We start from the raw sequence: 14,427 nt of genomic DNA, 5'->3' as shown, positions 1-14,427 counted from the left end.
CTGGGCTTGTCGGCACTCCACTCGGCCGCTCCACAAATTGCTGTGTTTAATCAGTAGGGCTTCTTACCAGAGAGCATGGCTGGGAGGGTGGACATGACAGGTGGCGGGCAGCATACTGTTAGCTACTGCTGCCAGACACTCTCCCTCTCTATCAAGTAAAGTATCAAGCCTCATGGATAGAGAGACAGAGATAGAGAGACAGAGAGAGAGAGAGAGAGAGAGAAACGGAGAGAGAGAGAGAGAGAACGGAGAGAGAGAGAGAGAGAGAGAGAGAGAGAGAGAGAGAGAGAGAGAGAGAGAGGAGAGAGAGAGAGAACGAGAGAGAGAGAAACGGAGAGAGAGAAACGAGAGAGAGAGAGAGAGAGAGAGAGAGAGAGAGAGAGAGAGAGAGAGAGAGAGAGAGAAACGGAGAGAGAGGGAGAGAGAGAAACGGAGAGAGAGGGAGAGAGAGAGAGAGAGAGAGAGAGCGAGAGAGAGAGAGCGAGAGAGAGAAGAGAGCGAGAGAGAGAGAGAGAGAGAAAGAGAGGAGAGAGAGAGAGAGGATCGAGAGAAAGAGAGAGAGAACGTGTGTTTCTTGAAGCAGAGAATGTGTCTCTTTCCCAATGGAAGGCACACGCGTGTGGGAGGTGGGGTTATAGGCTACAGCTAAATAAGCCGTCCAGTGGTCAGCCAGTCTAAGAGGTCACGGCGTCCCAGCAGGAGGCCTTTTGCCTTCTGGTCGGCCGTCATTGGAAATAACTATTTGTTCTTAACTGACTTGCCTAGTTAAATAAATATAAATAAAAAGCAGACATCCCCTTCTGAGCAGCTGTCAATCTGAGCAGTAACAGAAACAGGAGAGAGAGATCCACTCAACCCTTTCCAATGAGTGATGACTTCACCTTTTCTTCATGGTAACCATGACTACATGGAACTCCATTCCACATCAAGTAACTCATGCAAGCAGTAAAATTAGATTTAAAAAACAGATACAAAAACACCTTATGGAACAGCGGGGACTGTGAAGCAACACAAACATTGGCACAGACACATGCATACAAACGCACAATAAAATACGCACTATACACACACGTGTATAGTGCGTATTTGTGTTGAAGATAGAGTAGAGGCCTGAGGGCACACACTTAGTATGTTGTGGAATCTGTTATGAATGTATTGTAATGTTTTAAACAATGTATAACTGCCTTAATTTTGCTGGACCCCCATGGGATCCATAACAAATACAAATAAATACAAATACAAATCACCACTGCCATCTAGTGGCATCAGGTATATTGCACTAACCACACACAACTTACAGTGCAGTCAAATCGGCTAAAAGAAAACTCACAGCCGATTCCATCAATTTCAAAACAACGTTTGTCTGCAGAAAAATCTCTGTTGTTCCTCATATTATCACTTTAATATAAGTGATCTATTATCACCATAATATAGGTAGTGATCTATTATCACCATAATATAGGTAGCGATCTATTCACTATTATAAACTGGGCTGTTCGAGCCCTGAATGCTGATTGGCTGAAAGCTGTGGTATATCAGAACCACGGGTATGACAAAACATTTATTTGTACTGCTCTAATTACGTTGGTAACCAGTTTATAATAGCAATAAGGCACCTCAGGGGTTTGTGGTATATGGCCAATAAACCACTTCTAAGGGCTGTATCCAGGCACTCCGTGTTGCGTCGTCCCAAAGAACAGCCCTAAGCCATGGTATATTGGCCATATACCACATCCCCTCGGGCATTATTGCTTAAGTAAGGCATAAGCAGGAGGGACCAGTACAAATGTGACTGTAACGTTACCATTCTGGTTAAACCCAAATGTGACTGTAACGTTACCATTCTGGTTAAACCCAAATGTGACTGTAACGTTACCATTCTGGTTAAACCCAAATGTGACTGTAACGTTACCATTCTGGTTAAACCCAAATGTGACTTTACCATTCTGGTTAAACCCAAATGGGTGTAACATAGTCTCTGTGTGTGTGTGTGTGTGTATAGCCAAGTGTGTGTGTGTGTGTAGCCAAGTGTGTGTGTGTGTATAGCCAAGTGTGTGTGTATATTTGTGTAGCCAGTGTGTGTGTTTAGGCAACTCACTAAGGTCTTCTGCCAGCTGTACTCTGCGTCCGGTGATAAGGTGGACCTTCCTCTCGTTGTCCTCGCCAAAGTCCTCCAGCACTTCCTTCACGTTCTTCTCCAGGCGCCGTACTGAGTGTGCAAACACAAACACACAACCACACACAGGCACACACACACAGAATGTCAGAAATCAAAGACAAAGGGAACACAGACCTCTAGACAGGCCCCCAGACAGGCCCCCAGACAGGCCCCCAGACAGGACCCCAGACAGGCCCCCAGACAGGACCCCCAGACAGGCCCCCAGACAGGACCCCAGACAGGACCCCAGACAGGACCCCCAGACAGGACCCCAGACAGGACCCCAGACAGGACCCCAGACAGGACCCCAGACAGGCCCCCAGACAGGCCCCCAGACAGGACCCCAGACAGGACCCCAGACAGGACCCCAGACAGGACCCCAGACAGGACCCCAGACAGGCCCCCAGACAGGACCCCAGACAGGACCCCAGACAGGACCCCAGACAGGACCCCAGACAGGACCCCAGACAGGACCCCAGACAGGACCCCAGACAGGACCCCAGACAGGACCCCCAGACAGGCCCCCAGACAGGACCCCAGACAGGACCCCAGACAGGACCCCAGACAGGACCCCCAGACAGGACCCCCAGACAGGACCCCAGACAGGACCCCAGACAGGACCCCAGACAGGACCCCAGACAGGACCCCAGACAGGACCCCAGACAGGACCCCAGACAGGACCCCAGACAGGACCCCAGACAGGACCCCCAGACAGGACCCCCAGACAGGACCCCAGACAGGACCCCAGACAGGACCCCCAGACAGGCCCCCAGACAGGCCCCCAGACAGGACCCCAGACAGGACCCCCAGACAGGACCCCAGACAGGACCCCAGACAGGACCCCAGACAGGCCCCCAGACAGGACCCCAGACAGGCCCCCAGACAGGACCCCAGACAGGACCCCAGACAGGACCCCAGACAGGACCCCAGACAGGACCCCAGACAGGACCCCAGTGCTTGAGTGTGGCAGTATCAGAGCCCCAAATGGCACCCTATGGGCCCGGGCAAAAGTAGTGCACTACGTAGGAATAGGGTACATTTGGGACGCAGGCCGTAATTATACTGTGTCTGCTAACTGCTCCCCAGGACACAGTAGCTCAGCTCACTCAGACAGAGGGCAGACAGAGGGCAGACAGAGGGCAGACAGAGGGCAGACAGGGTCAGACAGAGGGCAGACAGGGTCAGACAGAGGGCAGACAGAGGGCAGACAGGGTCAGACAGAGGGCAGACAGGGTCAGACAGAGGGCAGACAGAGGGCAGACAGAGGGCAGACAGAGGGCAGACAGGGTCAGACAGAGGGCAGACAGAGGGCAGACAGGGTCAGACAGAGGGCAGACAGAGGGCAGACAGGGTCAGACAGGGTCAGACAGGGTCAGACAGAGGGCAGACGTTCTCCAATCAAACTATGACTCAGACTATTAACCTTTTCTCTCATTTTAACCAGTTAGGAGCTATAAAAAGGGCAGAGACGTTACCAGTATGGCGATACGCGTTAGTATCGTGGCCAGGAAACAAAAGCGGGTTAACTTCTTTAGGAAAACAGCCCTAATGTTGGAAACAAACATCATTATGTTCTCATCCATAGCCACATTTATTTATTTTCCAAGCTATAGCACACAATATTTTACAAGTTTCTAAAGGACCAAAGAGTTTTGTCTGCTTCGTGTTTTCATTTTTGCCATGGAAAAAATATCACGGTAGCTGCCTGCATGTATGCTCTGATGAGGGCTTGGCAGTTAGCAGACTAAGAGGGTGAATGCTACATGACAGTAATATTGACCATGGCTGGTTCATCCCAGCCAAGCCCAGATTCAGCCCAACTCAGTAGAACGACTCAGCCCAGTCCAGCCTGGCCAAATACTCCTGCCCCATCCCTATATCCAACCCCTTTCCACAGTGCCGGAAATGCCACTTTCAGTCAAGGCTAGATGGGTAACAACTTCCGCCAACATGGCAGCGCATTTGTTTACAAGGTCGCTAACGTTACTTCGGCTTTCAAAGGTTGACCAAACTAATCTAATATCAAAAAGACAGTGGCCACTATGTCATTAATTTCAGGATTTTCTGATCAACAACAATCACATATTCTGAAGAGATTGCGCAAGTCAGATTGAGACACGCATACATCACTCCCTAGCTAGGTAGCTAGCCTGCAGTTATCGTCAGCCTAACAGTCTGCAGCAGGCTGAACGTGTTGGCTGTGATTAGCAGCATCCTCTGAAGGGAAGTAGTATTTCTGGTGGTGTTGAAAGGGGCCTATACAGCCCTGTACCACAGCCCCAGATCTATACCACAGCCCCAGATCTATACCACAGCCCCAGATCTATACCACAGCCCCAGCCTACCCTCTGTGTTGATGAGCTGCTGTCGGAGCGTGTTGGCTGTGATGAGCAGCATCCTCTGAATCCTCCAGAACAGGACTACATCATTGCACTCCAGCTGTGGTGAGAGAGAAACATGATAGTCATGCACTGAGACGGGGTAGACGTTGGCATATATTGTGTTATTAAGTTACATGCATCAGTCAGAGATAACAGGGGGTAGTGTAGATGGACAACTTACTACAGTCCATATAGGGTTACAAAATTCCAGTATCTTTCCCAAAATTCCAAGATATTTCAGAAATCTTCCAGAGAACGTTGGGAAAGTTACCGGAATTCTGCAACCCTACGTCCATAACTTCCCTCTGAAATCAGCTAACTCTGGCAGCTTACCACAGAGCCTAGGTCCCTTACCTCCTGAAATCAGCTAACTCTGGCAGCTTACCACAGAGCCTAGGTCCCTTACCTCCTGAAATCAGCTAACTCTGGCAGCTTACCACAGAGCCTAGGTCCCTTACCTCCTGAAATCAGCTAACTCTGGCAGCTTTCCACAGAGCCTAGGTCCCTTACCTCCTGAAATCAGCTAACTCTGGCAGCTTACCACAGAGCCTAGGTCCCTTACCTCCTGAAATCAGCTAACTCTGGCAGCTTACCACAGAGCCTAGGTCCCTTACCTCCTGAAATCAGCTAACTCTGGCAGCTTACCACAGAGCCTAGGTCCCTTACCTACAGAAATCAGCTAACTCTGGCAGCTTACCACAGAGCCTAGGTCCCTTACCTCCTGAAATCAGCTAACTCTGGCAGCTTACCACAGAGCCTAGGTCCCTTACCTCCTGAAATCAGCTAACTCTGGCAGCTTACCACAGAGCCTAGGTCCCTTACCTCCTGAAATCAGCTAACTCTGGCAGCTTACCACATAGCCTAGGTCCCTTACCTCCTGAAATCAGCTAACTCTGGCAGCTTACCACATAGCCTAGGTCCCTTACCTCCTGAAATCAGCTAACTCTGGCAGCTTACCACAGAGCCTAGGTCCCTTACCTCCTGAAATCAGCTAACTCTGGCAGCTTACCACAGAGCCTAGGTCCCTTACCTCCTGAAATCAGCTAACTCTGGCAGCTTACCACATAGCCTAGGTCCCTTACCTCCTGAAATCAGCTAACTCTGGCAGCTTACCACAGAGCCTAGGTCCCTTACCTCCTGAAATCAGCTAACTCTGGCAGCTTACCACAGAGCCTAGGTCCCTTACCTCCTGAAATCAGCTTACTCTGGCAGCTTACCACAGAGCCTAGGTCCCTTACCTCCTGAAATCAGCTAACTCTGGCAGCTTACCACAGAGCCTAGGTCCCTTACCTCCTGAAATCAGCTTACTCTGGCAGCTTACCACAGAGCCTAGGTCCCTTACCTCCGAGTCAACAAAGTGTCTCTGGTAGTAGTAGAAGCCTCGTCTACACATGTTACAGTGCTGCAGGGCCTTCTGCAGGAAGTGACGTCGGTACAGCTGGTGCCACGTGTCCTTAATCTAGAAACAAAGGAAGTAAAAGAGGGGACCAGAGTGAGAGAGGGACAATTTATAAGACATGCAGAGCTGTGGCCGAGTGGTAACATTTCCTGGCATGTCACATATACAACCCCAACAGAGACCGGGTTCAATACCCGCGTTCACCTTTCCCACTGTTTCTCCCACTTGCTTGTCTCCCCCTCTGATTACTTTACTGTCTGAAGTAAGGATGGGCATGAGTACCCGAGTACTCAAAATGGACGTCAAAACTCGATCTTTAACCTAAGTATTTTTCAAATACCGTAAAACTATTTGGTGGAATGTGCTTTGTGGCTTGTCCCAAAAAAAAAATGAAATTTTGTCTTGAAGACAACGTTCATTTGCTTTGACTCTAGTATTCCATTCGTACATGTGCATTTGCGGGGCACAACAAAAAAGAAACCAAGGCAAGCATCCCTAAATTCAATTTCCCCTCCGTGTCTCACTCACTCAATTCCATTCTGACCACTCCCTCTACATACACATGCCCAGTTCTCTCACAAGCTCCAGTTAGGCCTACAGAAACAGAGGTCTATAAGGTGGGCATAAACACATCTCTCACTGATGGGATACACAAGCTACATTCCTTGCTAAACAACAACAGTTGTATCACTAATTCAAAATGGACTGGTTGATTGAAGTTGGGAAATATGTGTTGCAACAACCAGCTGCAGTTTGGGAAATGTCTATTTTCCACTTGGGCTACTTTGTGAACTGCTAGTGCCATTTAGAAATCGGTTAGCCGAGGCTATAACCCCCCTAAACATACAGGTTTTCACACTGAAAATATGCAAAAACATTAGTTTGATAAAGACAAAGAGCGTATTTTCATCAGAATCATTAAGCCTAGACCTACTCACCAAACAGATGTAGTGGCCGTAATTCGTCACCACACAGTCAGTGTTCAATGTAGAAATGCCAAATACATTTAGAAAGTTCCAAAGAACATGCAGAATAAACTAAAACGAACGTCTGTAGGCCTTTAGCAAAAAAGAAGACAGATGTTGGTTTATAACCTTGAAAAAGTTTGTCTTTCAACGCGCCAAACTAAGCCCTGTTTCAAATGGTCACTGAGAATAACTGTTCCAGAAGCGCATCACTTCGCACTGGCAACGTTTTTAATTTGGGAAAACATTTGGTTCTATTTTATTCTGTTATATTACAAAATGTTTTTTGCTCTATAATAGGTGTCTTGACTGTAGGACCCCTGACCCCATTTAGTCGACTGGTCGATTGTTTGGTCGATAAGCTGTTGGTCAACCGAGATTTCTTTAGTTGAGCAGTAGCAAGTTTTTTTCCCCCGTGTTGCAGAAGACACCTGTCTGATTCGTACCTGTCTGAGTGGACTCAACCATTGTGGAGGCCGTGGCGATGGCACAGTCCATCAGTCTAAGACATGTGCTACTGAAATTGTATATGGTTATATTATGGTTATATTACGTAAGAACAATGGTGCAACACACACATACACCCCCCCCACCTTGTCACAACACAACTGATTGGCTTAAACGTATTAAGAAGGAAATAAATTCCACAAATTAACTTTTAACAAGGCACACCTGTTAATTGAAACGCATTCCAGGTGACTACCTCATGAAGCTGGTTGAGAGAATGCCAAGATTGTGCAAAGCTGTCATCAAGGCAAAGGGTGGCTATTTGAAGAATCTCAAATCTCAAATATATTTTGATTTGTTTACCACTTTTCTGGCTACTACATGATTCCATATGTGTTATTTAATAGTTTTGATGTCTTCACTATTATTCTACAATGTAGAAAATAGTAAAAATAAAGATAAACCCTGGAATGAGTAGGTGTGTCCAAACTTCTGACTGGTACTGTATATCTACAGAAATAAGACAGATCATGCTTCTGGTTGACTGTTTGTTTAATAGCCTACTGATTCCGTGAGCACCAAGCCTCACGCAACCACAACATGTCTGATAAACAATTTCACAAATTCGGCTGTTTTTAATATTTGCTATGCTGTAATAAAGGCTGTACACTTTTTTTCTCTCTCGTTAGAACAGTCTCTGGTATTACTTATCATTTATTTACTGTTGTTTACACTGTTCCAAATGGTCAGACAAATAATATTTATAGTAATAATAACCCTCCTTTTTCTTGATCTCCTTATTATTGTTATTACTATTATTATTACTATTATCATCATCATTATTATAATAAGTAATATCGTTATTATTAGCAGGCTTAGTAGCCTATAGCAGCCTTGTATAACCACCATCGAGCTGTAGGCCTAAGAGCGCATCCTGTTTAGTCTTAATACTGTTACTTACTTAGGCCTATATTTCAATACTTACACAGGCTACTGTATCAATCAATCATTCATTTGTTCATGTCATCACATTGCATATGATTCATTCATGATTTGAAATGCAATCAAGCATTTTAATTTTTAAAATAAAATAAAGCGACCCTTCAATAATTAGCGTAAACAATAAATAAACCACTTCATTGCAAATAAATCACTTTATCACGAATGAATGCGACTGTTTTTAGTCTTTGCTGTAATAAAGGCTTTAAAAAGAACACACAAAAAAAACGCTTATAATTTACTTAGTGTTGTTTACGTTGTTCCAAACGGTCAGAAAAATTATATTGTAATCTAACAGTACCCGTTTGGCACACACAATATGCACGCAGTGCATGCTCCTTACATTCTTGGTCTTGATCTCAAATCAAATTTTACTTGTCACATGCGCCGAATACAACAGGTGTAGACCTTACAGTGAAATGCTTACTTACAAGCCCTTAACCAACAATGCAGTTTTAAGAAAAATAAGTGTTAAGTAAAAAATAGATCATTAAAAAATAAAGTACTCCAGTATTTTCCACAACTTGTCAAATATATTCCACACATCTGACTTCCCCTTTACCTCCTGAGTAACCAGTAAAGATTCCCCCGTTGCGAGTTTATTTGTCATGTCCTCTGCATCCATTTTGTTGTCACATGTGTTACAGTGGTCGGAGCTTGTTATAACCAATTTATTGATGTGATTATGATATGCTATAGGTCAGCCCCTATTGGTCACGTGCATGTGGAGCATACATGTCAGGTAAAGAGAGCATGGGTTGAGGGAATAGGGAATGTTTTTCCTAAACAAATGAGGGATTTCGGTAACAGAACTTTTCAGTCAGAAATGGCTGTAATTATGTTGCAGCTTCAGTAGCATGGACAGCGCGGTAAACACTGTTGAAGTTCTGTAGTGGTCACTGCATCAGGGAGGAGAGAGAGACAATGGGTGCTAGTCACGCAGTCACTTGCTGTCTTTTTTTTTTTACAGCGCAGCACGTCTGAGCACAATCAAATTAATTGCAGTCAGACTCCCTCTACTCATTTGGATGTGTCTATATGGAAAAATACATATTTAAACAAACGACTCTCGGTTGACCGAGACAACCCTACTTGACTGTGATAAGGGCTCTGGAAATAAGAGTTCCTTGTCTGCTAAATTAACTAAATAAGGCTAAGCCATTGCACAGCAATAGGCTTCTACAAGTAAGCACCACTGCTGAGGTTACTGCCTTTCTGAACAACTTGTTCAACGATATAATATAACCAGTTGATATTACGGTATCAATACATTAATATTAAATGACAATTGTTTTTTTATTGACTGAATATATATGGGCATTTGAGATTTGTTATCTGTACCGGTTATGATAAATTAGGCATTGTTGTGCACTGTTGGCATATATTGTAGATAAATGGCACATATTCAATCATTGTTTTTGTGGAAAAAAATAATGTTATTACTCGAACAGTCAAAATAAATTCAATGCCCATCCCTAATCTGAAGAAAGTGTCAAAACACAGAATACATACAGTTGATGTCGGAAGTTTACATACACCTTAGCCAAATACATTTAAACTCAGTTTTTCACAATTCCTGACATTTAATCCTAGTAAACATTCCCTGTCTTAGGTCAGTTATGATCACCACTTTATTTTAAGAATGTGAAAAGTCAGAATAATAATAGAGAGAATGATTTATTTCAGCTTTTATTTATTTCATCACATTCCCAGTGGGTCAGAAAGTTTACATACACTCAATTAGTATTTGGTTGCATTGCCTTTAAATTGTTTAACTTGGGTCAAACGTGTCGGTAGCCTTCCACAAGCTTCCCACAATAAATTGGGTGAATTTTGGCCCATTCCTCCTGACAGAGCTGGTGTAACTGAGTCAGGTTTGTAGGCCTCCTTGCTCGCACACGCTTTTTCAGTTCTGCCCACACATTTTCTATAGGATTGAGGTCAGGGCTTTCTGATGGCCACTCCAATACCTTGACTTTGTTGTCCTTAAGCCATTTTGCCACAACTTTGGAAGTATGCCTGGGGCCTTTGTCCATTTGCAAGACCCATTTGCGACCAAGCTTCAACTTCCTGACTGATGTCTTGAGATGTTGCTTCAATATATCCACATCATTTTCCTTCCTCATGATGCCATCTATTTTGTGAAGTGCACCAGTCCCTGCTGCAGCAAAGCACCCCCACAGCATGATGCTCCCACCCCCGTGCTTCACGGTTGGGATGGTGTTCTTCGGCTTGCAAGCAACCTCCTTTTTCCTCCAAACATAACGATGGTCATTATGGCCAAACAGTTCTATTTTTGTTTCATCAGACCAGAGGACATTTCTCCAAAAAGTACAATATTTGTCCCCATGTGCAGTTGCAAACCGTAGTCTGGCTTTTTTATGGCTGTTTTGGAGCAGTGGCTTCTTCCTTGCTGAGCGGAACCTTTCAGGTTATGTCGATATAGGACTCGTTTTACTGTGGATATAGATACTTTTGTACCTGTGTCCTCCAGAGTACGTTAATCTCTAGGAGACAGAACGCGTCTCCTTCCTGAGCGGTATGACGGCTGCGTGGTCCCATGGTGTTTATACTTGCGTACTATTGTTTGTACAGATGAACATGGTACCTTCAGGCGTTTGAAAATTGCTCCCAAGGATGAACCAGACTTGTGGAGGTCTACAATTTTTTTTCTGAGGTCTTGGCTCATTTCTTTAGATTTTCCCATGATGTTAAGCAAAGAGGCACTGAGTTTGAAGGTAGGCCTTGAAATACATCCACAGGTACACCTCCAATTGACTAAAATGATGTCAATTAGCCTATCAGAAGCTTCTAAAGCCATGACATCATTTTCTGGAATTTTCCAAGCTGTTTAAAGGCACAGTCAACTTAGTGTATGTAAACTTCTGACCCACTGGAATTGTGATACAGTGAATTAAGTGAAATAATCTGTCTGTAAACAATTGTTGGAAATATTACTTGTGTCATGCACAAAGTAGATGTCCTAACCGACTTGCCAAACCTATAGTTTGTTAACAAGAAATTTGTGGCGTGGTTGAAAAACGAGTTTTAATGACTCCAACCTAAGTGTATGTAAACTTCCGACTTCAACTATAAATGTATAGCTTATGTCACAACATCTTAGTAGAGGGCATGCCCTCTCTACTTTATCTTGACCCTACAGGTGTGGTTATGTTACAAAGAGAGAGAGAGAGAGAAGTAGAGAGAGAGAGGTAGAGAGAGGTATAACGATACAACAAGAGAGAGAGAGAAGTAGAGAGAGAGAGAGGTAGAGAGAGGTATAACGATACAACAAGAGAGAGAGAGAGAGAGAAGTAGAGAGAGAGAGGTAGAGAGAGGTAGAACGATACAACGAGAGAGAGAGAGAGAGGTAGAGAGAGAGAGGTAGAGAGAGGTATAACGATACAACAAGAGAGAGAGAGAGAGAGAGAAGTAGAGAGAGAGAGGTAGAGAGAGGTAGAACGATACAACGAGAGAGAGAGAGAGAGAGAGAGAGAGGTAGAGAGAGAGAGGTAGAGAGAGGTATAACGATACAACAAGAGAGAGAAAGAGAGAGAGAGAGAGGTAGAGAGAGAGAGGTAGAGAGGTATAACGATACAACAAGAGAGAGAGAGAGCGAGAGAGAGGTAGAGAGAGAGAGAGGTAGAGATAGAGAGGTAGAGAGAGAGAGGTAGAGAGAGAGAGGTAGAGATAGAGAGGTAGAGAGAGAGAGAGAGAGAGAGAGTAGAGAGAGGTATAACGATACAACAAGAGAGAGCGAGAGAGAGAGAGGTAGAGATGTTACTGTGATTGCCCCCTTCATTTATCAAAGGTGTGTGAGAACAAAAAAAGAGTAAACGTTGCGTGCGCCAGTCTACCTGCAAAGGTTGGTATTCATCCATTTTGAACTTGACGGAAAAGCGTGCGTATCTTCACGCAAATCTCACACCATAGGTGCGCACAACTTTTAGAAGGTTGATCAACTGTATTGCAAGCAAATTGGCTTATAGTTTGTTTGGGGGAAATGGGAGGTGTTTGATGCACAGGAACTGTAATAATGGTAGGCTATTAAAAACATTCAAACGTAGGCCTAATGATAAAACAGATACATTTGCCGTTGGTAAGGAGATCGCATAGCAGCATGTCGCCTAATATGTTCGTTTTACTTTTAGTAAATACTATAGGTCTAAATCATAATCATATTGCAGGACGTCTCTCCTTTTCTGACATAACTGGTTTAAATTATTCCCACTACACCACTAATAGAATGGGCCGGTAATCTTGCAGAATGCGTTGCGAGTGTTTGGCACTCGCTAGGCGGCATGCATTTTTAGTTTGGAGAAGTCACTGCAACATTCTGCAACACCTCTACAGAAATGTGATCAAATTTGCCATTGCGCTTTCTTTTAGGAACTATCATGGCCCAGTTCCAACATCTTCAAATCATACAGCAAATAAGGGTGTTTGTGTTACCATAAAAAGGTGAATGGAGGGCATTTTCCAGGCGGGGTTGTAGTGCTCGTTCACGACCGCACAAATATAAGGCTCTAATTTATTTCTGCAAACATACGCATATGTTGTGTGCGTCTCCACGTATGCTAGAATTTAGTAAAAAATGTATGCACGGTTGATAAATGAGGCCCCTGGTTCTTACCAGAACAGAACAGGCTCCACCTCCACCCCGCGAGGTTCTTACCAGGACAGGCTCTACCTCCACCCCTCAGCCCTCCAGGTTCTTACCAGGACAGGGTCTACATCCACCCCTCAGCCCTCCAGGGTCTTACCAGGACAGGCTCTACATCCACCCCTCAGCCCTCCAGGGTCTTACCAGGACAGGCTCTACATCCATCCCTCAGCCCTCCAGGTTCTTACCAGGACAGGGTCTACATCCACCCCTCAGCCCTCCAGGTTCTTACCAGGACAGGGTCTACATCCACCCCTCAGCCCTCCAGGTTCTTACCAGAACAGGCTCCACCTCCACCCCTCGAGGTTCTTACCAGGACAGGGTCTACATCCACCCCTCAGCCCTCCAGGTTCTTACCAGGACAGGCTCTACCTCCACCCCTCAGCCCTCCAGGGTCTTACCAGGACAGGCTCTACATCCACCCCTCAGCCCTCCAGGGTCTTACCAGGACAGGGTCTACATCAACCCCTCAGCCCTCCAGGTTCTTACCAGGACAGGCTCCACCTCCACCCCTCAGCCCTCCAGGTTCTTACCAGGACAGGGTCTACATCCACCCCTCAGCCCTCCAGGGTCTTACCAGGACAGGCTCTACATCCACCCCTCAGCCCTCCAGGGTCTTACCAGGACAGGGTCTACATCCACCCCTCAGCTCTCCAGGGTCTTACCAGGACAGGCTCTACATCCACCCCTCAGCCCTCCAGGGTCTTACCAGGACAGGCTCTACATCCACCCCTCAGCCCTCCAGGTTCTTACCAGGACAGGCTCTACATCCACCCCTCAGCCCTCCAGGTTCTTACCAGGACAGGCTCTACATCCACCCCTCAGCCCTCCAGGGTCTTACCAGGACAGGCTCTACATCCACCCCTCAGCCCTCCAGGTTCTTACCAGGACAGGCTCTACATCCACCCCTCACCCCTCCAGGTTCTTACCAGGACAGGCTCTACATCCACCCCTCAGCCCTCCAGGGTCTTACCAGGACAGGGTCTACATCAACCCCTCAGCCCTCCAGGGTCTTACCAGGACAGGGTCTACATCCACCCCTCAGCCCTCCAGGTTCTTACCAGGACAGGCTCTACATCTACCCCTCGGCCCTCCAGGTTCTTGCGGACGGTGGTGACCTCGTCATTGGCCAGGTAGGCTGTGTGGTCCTCATGTAGTTTCAGCAGGCGCTCCAGCTCCTTTTTGGTTTCGTTGCGGATGTGCTGTTCGGGCGAGCGGTTCGTCCAGCTCATCCAGCGCTGTTTCCAGTCAGGACCCGCCATGTCATTTATCACAGAGTCAGCTAGAGAGAGCGAGAGGAGTGATGAAGGGAAGTGTGAAGAGAAGATGGGAAGACAGACAGAGATAGTGGTAGTAAGAGAGACAGAGCAGAGAGAGGAGGTGGAGAGACATTTTAATGTCTGACATATCTGACC

General features: G+C 45.9%; 1 protein-coding gene across 2 annotated transcripts in view; it reads right to left on the bottom strand.

The window, feature by feature from the left end:
- Nucleotides 1-14,427, bottom strand: part of LOC121576534 (dynamin-like 120 kDa protein, mitochondrial) — a 70,031-nt gene that overhangs the window by 17,947 nt on the left and 37,657 nt on the right. For both annotated transcript variants that reach the window (XM_041889753.2, XM_041889754.2), the window contains 4 exons: nt 14,074-14,294; nt 5,882-5,998; nt 4,504-4,597; nt 2,099-2,209 (listed from right to left, as the gene is read on the bottom strand). In XM_041889753.2, the coding sequence (XP_041745687.1) occupies nt 2,099-2,209; nt 4,504-4,597; nt 5,882-5,998; nt 14,074-14,294 (543 nt within the window). The remainder of the gene's footprint in view (nt 1-2,098; nt 2,210-4,503; nt 4,598-5,881; nt 5,999-14,073; nt 14,295-14,427) is intronic.

The sequence above is a fragment of the Coregonus clupeaformis genome, chromosome 11 (assembly GCF_020615455.1).
Source record: "Coregonus clupeaformis isolate EN_2021a chromosome 11, ASM2061545v1, whole genome shotgun sequence".
Classification (NCBI taxonomy): domain Eukaryota; kingdom Metazoa; phylum Chordata; class Actinopteri; order Salmoniformes; family Salmonidae; genus Coregonus; species Coregonus clupeaformis.
Note: the sequence above shows the minus strand (reverse complement) of the source record. Positions and strands in the feature narration are given on the sequence as shown.